This window comes from Tenrec ecaudatus, chromosome 1 (genome assembly GCF_050624435.1).
Source record: "Tenrec ecaudatus isolate mTenEca1 chromosome 1, mTenEca1.hap1, whole genome shotgun sequence".
NCBI lineage: Eukaryota > Metazoa > Chordata > Mammalia > Afrosoricida > Tenrecidae > Tenrec > Tenrec ecaudatus.
The window spans coordinates 65,727-75,723 of record NC_134530.1 but is presented as its reverse complement, the minus strand read 5'-3'; the positions used below and the strand labels follow the sequence as shown (position 1 = coordinate 75,723).

General features: G+C 59.3%; 1 protein-coding gene across 2 annotated transcripts; it reads right to left on the bottom strand.

Annotated features, from left to right (window-relative positions):
- Positions 1-292: 292 nt before the first annotated feature.
- ADAMTSL5 (ADAMTS like 5) lies at positions 293-9,997 on the bottom strand. Of its 2 annotated transcripts, none has more exons than XM_075543569.1 (13): positions 9,861-9,997; positions 8,714-8,816; positions 8,288-8,366; positions 8,086-8,177; positions 7,774-7,834; positions 7,559-7,667; positions 6,334-6,461; positions 4,607-4,718; positions 3,877-3,963; positions 3,612-3,778; positions 3,271-3,466; positions 3,121-3,192; positions 293-2,554 (listed from the first exon to the last, which is right to left on the bottom strand). In XM_075543569.1, exons 2-13 carry the CDS (start codon positions 8,767-8,769, stop codon positions 2,253-2,255), a joined length of 1,461 nt encoding a protein of 486 aa, XP_075399684.1. In that variant the 5' UTR covers positions 8,770-8,816; positions 9,861-9,997; the 3' UTR covers positions 293-2,252. The 2 variants fall into 2 exon arrangements, with proteins under 2 accessions (XP_075399684.1, XP_075399679.1); XM_075543564.1 differs by having other exon boundaries at positions 294-2,554; positions 8,288-8,387.

The window sequence follows — 9,997 nt, the reverse complement described above, 5'->3', positions numbered from 1 at the left end:
CTTGTCTGGTAAAAGCATGGACACCCTTCCCCCAGACTTAGGTTCTCAGAAACGGGCTAGTTCTGCCAGCAGCGGCACCCTCTAAAAGCACAGACCGCCCATTTCATTGTTCCTAGAACCAGAACCTGGTACAACGAGCAAACAGTCATGTACGCCCCACTGAGCAAAACCGCACCTTACGTCAGTGGAAAACACCTAACTCTCCAGAAGCTTCAACCGGGGTGGGGGGTGGGGGGGTATAAAAAACCCCTCAAGCGCTCCCTGGGGCGTGGCTTCCACAGCTTCACTTTACTGTAGGCTGTTGAACCCGTCTGCTTGTCTCCAATAAGCCTGCTTTTTAATCAGTCCTCGGCGAGTATGGTCCGTCTCGTCTCGTGCCTCAGTTTACCTAACAATTCTCACATGAAATATTCTAAATCTGAGAAATTTACAAGAAAAAACTCTTGTGAATTGGGAAGGTTTGCAGAGTAAATCAGTTTTCTATTCAACAATGGAGACACATTTTGCTTCATGCCAATGATTTCGATCCCCAATGTAAAAATCCTGTCTCCTCCTGCTGCTCCATGGCTGTCCTTGTATCACCTACGCTTGCTGCCTCCCCAGCATTGTGCACTCGGCACCCCTCGCCATTGTTGGCTCTAAATGGAGCCATGGGGTGAGTCTGTCCCAGGCCTAAAGGCAACCAGGGGCCACACCTGGTCAGGGTGCCTCTCTAGCCAGCCAGTAAGCCTGGTCTTTTTCAGATGAATCTGAGGATCTTAAAACTGGAAATGGATTCTTCATTGTTCAGTGTTTGTTGTAAAATTAAAGAACCAGGAAGAAACTGGTGGTAACTCCCACTGGCCCAAGGCTGCCAGTGACCGTGAGTTGTCTTTCCAGGAGGGTGTGCGGCAAGGAATCACCCTGGGAGTCAGAACCCCAGGAAAGCACTGCTTCACGGATAATAGTCCTCAGGAACACCCCTCACATGGGGCCTGCCAGCAGCTCTTCACTGCTTTCTTTGCTCTCTGACCCTCTGGCAGTGTGAGACCCGGGCCTGCGGGTTGCCCTCAAGCCAGCAGTGCCCACCCACTTCCCATTCTCCAAGAGTCTCCTCAGCCTCTTGTCCAGAGGGCAAAGGGAGGTACTGAAACATCTGGAAATGGAACCAAGTGACCAGGCTGCCACTCCCTGATATAACCCCCAGTTGGCAATGACAAGAGGTGACAACGGGTGTCAGTGGAGGGCTGATGGGCTGGCAGTGAGGGCTGATGGGTGCCACGAAGGCTACTGGTTGGGGAGCCCAGCTGCATGGACTGTGTGCGCTGCCATGGATAATCCACCAGGAGGCGCGTGGGCCCATGGAGTCGGCTGGAACTTCATGGGCCTCTCCCCCCTCCCCCCTCAGTGGCCACTGCTGACTGCAGAGGTCAGGGCCAAGCCTGGACAGCCTGAGGCCCTACTGGGCTCAGGGAGGATGCATTTGCAAAAATGAAGGTACCTCGCTCACAGTGGGGACCCAGAGAGGGACAGGGTCTGCCTGCAAGGTCCAGGCTGGTCTGCCAAGGCCCACCTCCACATCCTACTGACACCACAAGAGGGGCTTCCCTCTGCCTGGTGTCCCCCCAGCACCACCGTCCCTCACTCAATCCTTCCCCTCCTGGCCCAGGCACCCAGTCCCAGAAAAAGACACAACCACAGACAGTGGAAAATTACATTGTCCCTACAGACAGCGAAAGTAACCCAATCTGGCGAGAGGCAGATGGCAGTGTTCCCACAGGAAGGGGTGCTGAGTGGCTTACGGCTCCTGCAGACACCAGGGCTGTGGGTCTGGGTCTGGGTCTGGGCAGACAACAGGGGCTCTCAGCAGCCCCCAGCTGGTCCTGAGATGAATGTGCCTGCCCTGGCCAGGTGTGCCTTCTAAGAGGCCTGCTGTCAGGGTGTGTCTCTGAGTGAGGGGGCAGTGAATATCCCTAAAGAAAGCAGGACCAATAGAGCCTGGGCTGGAGGGAAGCTCTATTTACATAAATACAGTCTGGGCATCTAACAGCTGGGGCTTCCTGGCAACCAGGGCAAAAGGAGAAAAGGGCTAGAGTTAGAGGACTGTGTGGTGTGTGGACTGGCTGCGGGCTGGGCTGGCATGAGAGGCGTGCAGAGCTGCATGGGTGTATCTGAGCTCCCCCAAGGGCCTGCCCGGCAGGAGTGGGCACTTTGCAGTCCCCAACTGAGCACGCTGCTTGGTGCTGGACTTCTGAGGCATGGGCCAGACAGACTCACACGGGGCAATGGCGGGCGGCAAGGCGCACGCGGCTGTCCTCCGCGGGGCTCCAGGGCCGGGCATAGCCAGAGCGGGGCAGCAGCAGGCGGTCCTGTGTGCCATCAGGGCTGACTAGGCGCCGGGCAGCCACCAGGTACTCGCGATGGGGGGCCAGTGGTGGGCAGGGGCAGCGGCCTGGGGCCCACACATACTCAAGGGTGCGGAGCGGAGAGCGGTTCTTGTAGATGAGCAGAAGGCGCACCTCATAGCTGGTCTCCTGGGCCTGGCGGTGGCGGCCAAGGACACGCGCCCTGAAAACTGCGCAGGCGGGCACTGAGGCTGTTGGGTACCAACCCCCACCCCACACGCAGGCCCCAGTGTACAGAAGAGGGAGGGCTGCTGGGACCCCACACCCACATGGACCCCACAGCACAAAGGAGGGGCTTCAGGGGACCAGGGGGAGTGGGCCTTCTTAGCTAGGGCACAGTATCAGGGCTGGTCAGCTCAATGGAGGTTATAGGTTGAGTTCTAGGAGTCAAGTTGGAGTCTGGTCAAAGGTTAGATGAGTAACTTGGGCAAGGTTGAGTCACCAGGAATTAGATGTGGGTCTGGGTGACTTGGAGTCAGAGTGATGGGGTCAGGAGGACTGGAGTTACTTGGGGTCAAATGAGGATCAGGGTCACCTGGGGTAAGGTAAAGGCTTGCATCACTTGGGGTCAGGTGCAAGTTGGGGTTACTTGAGGTCAGGGCCACTTGTGGTTAGGGTCATTTTGGGTCAGGGTCACTCTGGGTAAGGTGAGTGTTGGGTCAGATGAGGGTCAGGATGACTTGCAGTCAGGTGAGGGCTGGGGTCACTCTGGGTCAGGTGAGGGCTGGGGTCTCACCAAAGTCGCTGCCACAGTAGTGGAGCAGTCGGTGGGCACGGCCACGAGTGTCCGGGCAGGGCTGGCAGGGGTCTGTGGGGATGAGGCTGTGAGGCACACAAACCACACGTCTCTGCTTTCTCCCACCCAGGCGACTCCATCTCACCTCACCTGGGGTGGGGGTCAGGGTCAGTGGGGGGGTGGCAGGATCTGCGGGAGGCTCAGGGGACTGAGACTCCACTTCCCGAGCCTGTGGCTGCCGCAGGGACCAGCCCAGAGCCTGAACCTTCTCCTGGAAGGGGGCGTATCTCTCGCGAGGGAGCCAGAACTCGAACTCGATGCCAGGGTTGGGCGCCTGCAGGAGGACCTGGAGGGAGGGGCTGGGCACCTGAACTCAAGCCTCTCCCCCTAGACCCATCCTTTCCCAGCCTCCCCCCTTAGATCCTGCCCCCTTCAGGCTCACACTCAGCCCCTCCCTCTCCAGCCTCCCCTCGGGAGACCCTGCCCCACACCTGCAGGAGCAGGTCGTGGGAAGTGGGCCCAGTGGCTCGCAGCGTCTCCTGCATGCCGGCGGCGTCTCGGGTGTAGACCACGCGGGTGCCCGCCGCCTCGTAGGTCCCTGGGGGGTTGACCGCCCAATTCCCGTTGAGCACGTAGCGCCCGTTGCCCGCCATCAGCGCTGCAAGAAGGGTCAGAGGGCGCCTGGGTCTGAGCCACCCTCTCCGGGACCCCTCGCCCCGGCTGCCGCTGGCGGCCGCCCCTCAGACCCCACGGTACCCAGGTGGTTGCGGCTCCGGTGGATGACCTGGAGGTGCCTGGCGCCCTCGGGGATCAGAGTCACGTTCCAGTAACCGGCGAAAGCACCTGGGACGGAGGGCGGGGGTTACCCCAAGTCTTAGCCATGGCGACCCCAAGGGCGGAGTGGCACCGCTCCCTAGGGAAGGGCAGCTAAGGAGAGGAAGGCCCTCGGGGGATGGACGGGTTCCGCGGCTGTGACAAGGGGCTCGGGCATGGCCACCAGTGTGAGGCTGGCGCAGGACCCAGCGGTGTTTCGTTCGGCTGCACTGTGGGTCGGAACCCACGGATGGCCCCTAACAACAAACTCCCTTCACCAGCCAAACACCGCCACCGAGCCAATTCTGCCCTACAGCGTCTGAACGCCCCACCTTGCTGGTCAGCGACTCAACACCCACACAGTCCAGGGCTCCGGGCAGTGGCGACTGGAGAATTAAATAAGATTTTGCAGGCAAGTTGGCCGGCCAGGATTTTGGTATCCAGAAAATGCTCGGGATACACTTGGAGTTACGATTGAGGCGCATGGGCGGCAGGGACGGGGTTAAAACCGGACCCGTTCAGGGATGGGCGGGATAATCTGGCCATGCCCAATCAGTATGGTGAACGGGGGGAGTGGGCCGCACAGTGCCCAACCAACGCAGTACTTCGTTTTCGGCCTAGGGTGGTTAAAGGGCCCACTGGGGCACGCGCTGAAAACGGGGTGGGCAATCACCAGCGTCGCGGAACACGCGCTGCACAAAGAGGCAAGAGTCGTTGGTGCCGCCGCAGTGTCCACAGCGGTCCTCGCGGGCGTCGGAGCCCAGCAGCCCGTCACAGCCGGCGCTCTAAAGGAGGGAGGGGACATAGCAGTCAGACCGCCCTGGGCCGCGAGAGGGCGGGGCCTGACGCGAAACAAATGCGGTCTGGGGGCGGAATGGGGTCGAAGAGTGAAAGGCCAGGGGTCTGGAAGGAAGGGGGTGGGGGTAGCGCGAGACAAGGACGGGGGCGGGGCCTTAGGTCCGGAATTGGGCGTGGGGGCGGGGCCTGCCGGTAGGAAGGCTTGGCCAGGACCCAGGCCTGCAAGGGGGCCAGAAAGCTAAGGCCACGGAGTCTTAGAAGGAGAGTTCTAGAACCTACTGAGTGGGTTCCACCTCCCAAGGACCGTACAGGACAGAGCAGAATTGCTCCCCTATGGTTTCCGAGGCTGTAACTCTTTCCCAGAGCAGACAGCCTCATCTTTCTCCCAAGGAGCAGCTGGCCCCTTGGGTCTTCTGGAGGAGCAAGACCAGGCCTGGGGGCTGTGCATTGGGTTGGAGTCCAAGCGCAGGTTGGTCCTGTCAAGAGTGTGCCTTGGAGTCACAGCGACACCATGGGTGCAAGAACAAAACAGCTCTCCCAGTCGGTCCTGTTTCAGCCCATTGTCGCAGCCACCAGCCACCGTGTCAGCCCCTCTCCTGGAGGGCCTTCCTGCTTTTGACAGACCTTTTGTTTTACCTAGCATGATGTCCTTCTCCAGGGGCCAGTCTCACCACCATCCCTTCCAAGGAGCCTTGGGCTAGACTTCTCCCAAGATGAGCTGACCTTTAGCAGTCCGAGGTACTCTCCCTAGCCTCCTCCAGCCTCACAATCCAAATGCATGGATTCTTCTTTGATCTTCGTTTTTCAATGTCCAACTTTCACATGCAATTGAACTGGTTGGGAATGTGCTGGCTTGGTCAGGAGCACCTTAGCCCTCAAAGTGATATCTTTCCTACTCCACACCTTCAGCCTGTGAAACCAGGTGGAGTCGTTCTGCCCTGTCCTATAGGGTCCCTAGTTGGAATCAGGTGGCCTCGTGGGCTGTGCATTGAGCAGCGATTCAAACCCGCTGGTCACTCTGCAGGAGAACGACGAGGCTGTCTGCTTCTGTAAAGATATAAAGTCTGGGAAACCCGAGGGCAGCTGTGCCCTGTGCTGCAGTGCTGGTGTGAGTCACAGCGGACTCGAGGGTGGGGGTCTGGCAGTTTTAGAGGTTAGGGCCTGAAATGAAGAAAGGTGGGGCCTTGGGTGGACCCAGGGCAGGACCAGAAGCCCCAGGGAGGGGGAAGGATGGTTTAGGATAAAGGGGCAGGGGCTTGCAGTCAAGGGTAGAGTCTGGAAAGGACCAATATAAATAAAAACCCACTGCCATCAAGTTGATTCTGACTCATAGTGACCCTACAGCACCCAGTAGAACTGCCCCTTGCGTTTCTGAGACTGTCCATCTTTGCAGAAGAAGACTGCCTCTTCTTTTTCCTGCGGAGTAGCCGGTGTGTTTGAACTGCTGGCCTTGCGGTTAGCAGCCCAATTTGTAACCCACTCCTCCACCAGGACTCCTGGAGAGGGCAGAGGCCTCATCAGGAGGCCTAGGAGAACTGAGACCCAGGCTGGATGGGAGAAAGTTGGACGTGGGAAGGAGAGAGGGGCCTGGGCAGTCCTCACGAGGCAGCGGCCAGCCACGCAGAGCCCCTCCATGCCAGGACTGCAGGGGGTGCCATCCAGGACGCGGCCAAAGCTGTGGTAGAAGGTGTGACCCTTGGCCAGGCAGTTGAGGTCGCACTGGTTGGGCGCTAGAGAGGAGGACACATCTGAGTCCCAGCACCCCCTCAGGCAGCCCTCAGAATTGCAGCCCCTTCTAGCAGCTGGGTCCCAAAGGCCAGCAACACTGTGCCTGGGCCTTGAAGCTGAGCCAGGAGTGGACCGGGCATGTTCTCTCTCAAACTCCAGAGACTCTCCCTGGCAGTAGGTCACCTATGGTCACTCATTCTTTCATGCCTAATTTCAGGAGTCTTTACCTGACACCATAATGGCCACCGTTACTGACTTCATCACTAACTGGCCCCTCCCTCCCTCCAATTCCACAGCCACTCATTGAGCACTCACTGACATCATCACTCATTGACATCATCACTCACTCACTCACTCATCCATTACTTGAACAGACACTCATCTAGCACCTACTGTTTTCCAGACACCATACTAGGCTCAGGGTAATCCCTTAGCAGATGCCCATATTTCAGTGTCTGCCCAGTGCTGACTGCACCCCTGCACCTCAGTGTGCTGTGACTTTCTCTGGCCATCCCCTTCTGCCTGGTTGTCCCATCCATGTGAGCCCCACCATACCCGCAGGCCCACAGCCTGACTCCTGTTCCTCCTGCTAAACTGCCTCTGGCTCCCACTTCCTGGAGCCTGGCTGACCCCTCCTGGCCAAAACAGAGCCCATGTCGGCCCAAGCAGGCCTCCTCAGGGATGGGACATGTTCGACCCCTCCAGCTATCAGGGTAGGAAAACTTGGTGAGGCTGAGGACTACAACTTTCTCCTCATCTGCTCTGCCTCCATGCCTCTCCCCTGGGTCTGGAGGCGTGCCGCCCGGGGTCCACTGTTACATAACTCGCTATTTTCAGCTCAAGGCAGCAACATTTTCTGCTTCCTAGATGAGTTTGAGAAAGGTTGTCCTCTGCATACAGCCCCAAGGAATCTGCATAATTGTAAAACGGACCCTATCTTTCTCTCTGCCCCTGCTGTTTGTCTGCTGCACTTGATCAACTAGTACATATGCTTCAAAGCCCTAGCAGTTATGCCCACTCCTCTGTCCTCTTATCTGCAAGGCAGAACTCTCTCTCTGCCAGCTCTGAGTGGCTCCCTCTGCACCATCAGGCTACTCACCTCCATGGAAGGGCACCCATTGGTAGGTCTTCTGAGAGCCCAAGACTGGACGGCCATTGTAGAGGGCACACTGCAAGTCTCGGAAAGGTGTGGCCCTTGGTGGACAGTCCTGGGTGAAGAAAGGTGGTTGACAGATCTCCGGTGCCCCTCCCCTGCCCACAACCGGAGAAACCTGGCAGGTGGTAGGTGTAGGAGAGGACGCAGGCAAAGCTTACCGGCAGCTGGCAGAGGCGGTATTCATGGGTGTTGCCCCAACATAACTCTTCTCCAGGAAACCTTCAGGGTGAGAGTGGCTGGATTGAGGGCAGGACCCCAGGGACCCCTTTCTCCCTGCCTGCCCTCCACCCCTCCAACTCCACCCGAATTCCAGCTGGATCAGTGGGATTAAAGGGCACATGTGTGGACAGGCCTAGGGTGTGGCCAGAGTCTGGCCTGGCTGGCAGGAGGGAGGCAGGGGGCCCCCACCCCCACTCCTGTCCCCACCCCACCCCACCCTCCAGCTGGAATCTCAGCTCTTGCTAGCTCACCGGATGCATTGCCGGCTGCGCACAGAGACACCCCGCCCGCAGGAACTGGAACACCTTGTCCAGGAGCCCCAGGGCTTCCACTCTCCCGGACCCTACTTGGGGAAACAGGGGCACAGCCAGCTGGTGACCCGATGCTCCTGGCCAGGTTCCCATTCGTCATGCCCCTCACCTGAGCGATGCACCCAGGCCGCAGCCCCCTTACCTGAGCGCTGCTCTCCAGCCTGCAGCTCAGAAGGGTCCCCAGCAGCAGCAGCAGCTGGAGGCTGCGGGAAGGGTGGAGTCTTGGGGAGAGAAGGGAGCGCCTGAGGGGAGGTGGGGCGGGAGACTCCACTCAGACTGCCTGGGCCATCCAGAGCCTCACCTCTCATCTTGGGATGTGGGTGATAATAGAGCCCCCCTCTTACAAGAAGGTTTGGAGGGGTCCATGGGTCGACGTGAGGTAAATGGGAAGCAAGGGGCTCTGGGGGTGTTTGATAGGATAGCTGATCTGGGTGGGTATCGTTTTTTTGTGTTTTTTTGGGGGGGAATGCACATAGTAGGTGCTCAATAAGTGTTTGCTGATTGGAGGGATGATTCAAGGTCAGCGCGTGAAGGTCCCCTAGCCTCCCACCCCTTCACCATCGTCTACCTTCCTGTACGGCTGGGGGCCAGCTGCTGCCCCTCCCCAGGCCTCAGTTCCCCCATGTGCACAGTGGGGACCAGCTGGGCTCAATCCATGATTCTATGAGACCCTGCAGAGGGCGTAGCCAGTGGAGGGGGGCTAGGGTCAGGCTGAGGGTCTTGGATAAGACTCCCCTCAGCCCCCGCCCCCCAGCCCTGCAGGCAGGATTGAGGACAGGAGGCTACCTGGTTCCCATACAGTTGGAGCCTCATGGCCTCACCTGCAATGACACAGTCCTAGGCGCTGGGGTGGCTTGCAAGGCAAGAGGCCCCTGTTGGGGCTGGGGGAGGACATGAGGGAGTGGGGACACTGAGGCAGGCTTCCTCACCTGGCAGGAGAAGCCTGAAATCACTTGTCAACCCCCTGCCCACTCAGTGTGACCCTGGTCTGGAGGGAGACAGGCAGATGGAAGCCAGCTACCTTTAGGTCCTCCTTAGGCCAGGGCTGGGTTGGGTTGCTGGTGGTCAGCAGGATGGAAAGGGCAGGCAGGACACCCTGTGATTTCCAGCCAGTGAGGTCGGGTCACCCGAGAGGTAGAGGCCAGGGTACCACAACCCTGGGTGACTCAGTTCCCCAGTTTTGTCCCTCTGGTTCTGCCATTAGGAGCTCCAGTGCAGAATGAGATCTGGAGCTGAGATGCTGAGAAGCTGGGGGGCTGGGGCCTGTCCAAGGACCAGGCTGGGTTTCTGCCCTGCTCCCCCCCCACTGGAGCTTAGCCGCCTAGGAAGCAGGAAGCAGCACAGCCAGCATGCCCAGGGACAGCAGAGCTGACCTTTGACAAGCACCCCCCCTCCACCACCTGGGAGCTTGCAGGGGTGAGGGTCCAGGGGGATGAAAACTGGGGGCAGAAGAAATATGCCCCTTCCCACTTCCCAGAACCCCTCCCCCCCTCTACCTCCCGTTTGCATTGTGATCATAGTACAAACCATGCCTCTAGGCCTCAGTTTCCCCAGGAAGAAGAGCCCTCCTCCAGTGGCCCACCACTGGTGAAGATTTACAGTCCCCTGTCCCGTGCTTGCCCCCACCCCGCCTGCCTAAGCCGGCCTGGGGTGGGGAGCCAACCACAGGGCCAGGACACCAGGTGGGAAGTGGAGGGACAGGAAGGGGGACTTACAAGTCGAGGCTGCGGTCAGGCTCCAGGGCAGCCCCAGAGCTGGCAGAAGCGGGCCGGGCTGGAGGTGAGGGGTTGGGGTGGTGGTGGGGGGAGCTGGCGCGGTCCCTCCCACGGGCCTCCTGGGGCGCAACCAGGCC

What these genes read in the sequence shown, in the direction of transcription:
- ADAMTSL5 (XM_075543564.1), bottom strand. Translation starts at nt 8,769, where the DNA reads ATGGGGGAACTGAGGCCTGGGGAGGGGCAGCAGCTGGCCCCCAGCCGT. An exon ending in GACCCTGACCCCCACCCCAG is followed by an intron (nt 3,193 to 3,270) that starts GTGAGGTGAGAT and finishes TCATCCCCACAG; the next exon opens with ACCCCTGCCAGCCCTGCCCG. An exon ending in CTACTGTGGCAGCGACTTTG is followed by an intron (nt 2,555 to 3,120) that starts GTGAGACCCCAG and finishes CCGCCTGCGCAG; the next exon opens with TTTTCAGGGCGCGTGTCCTT.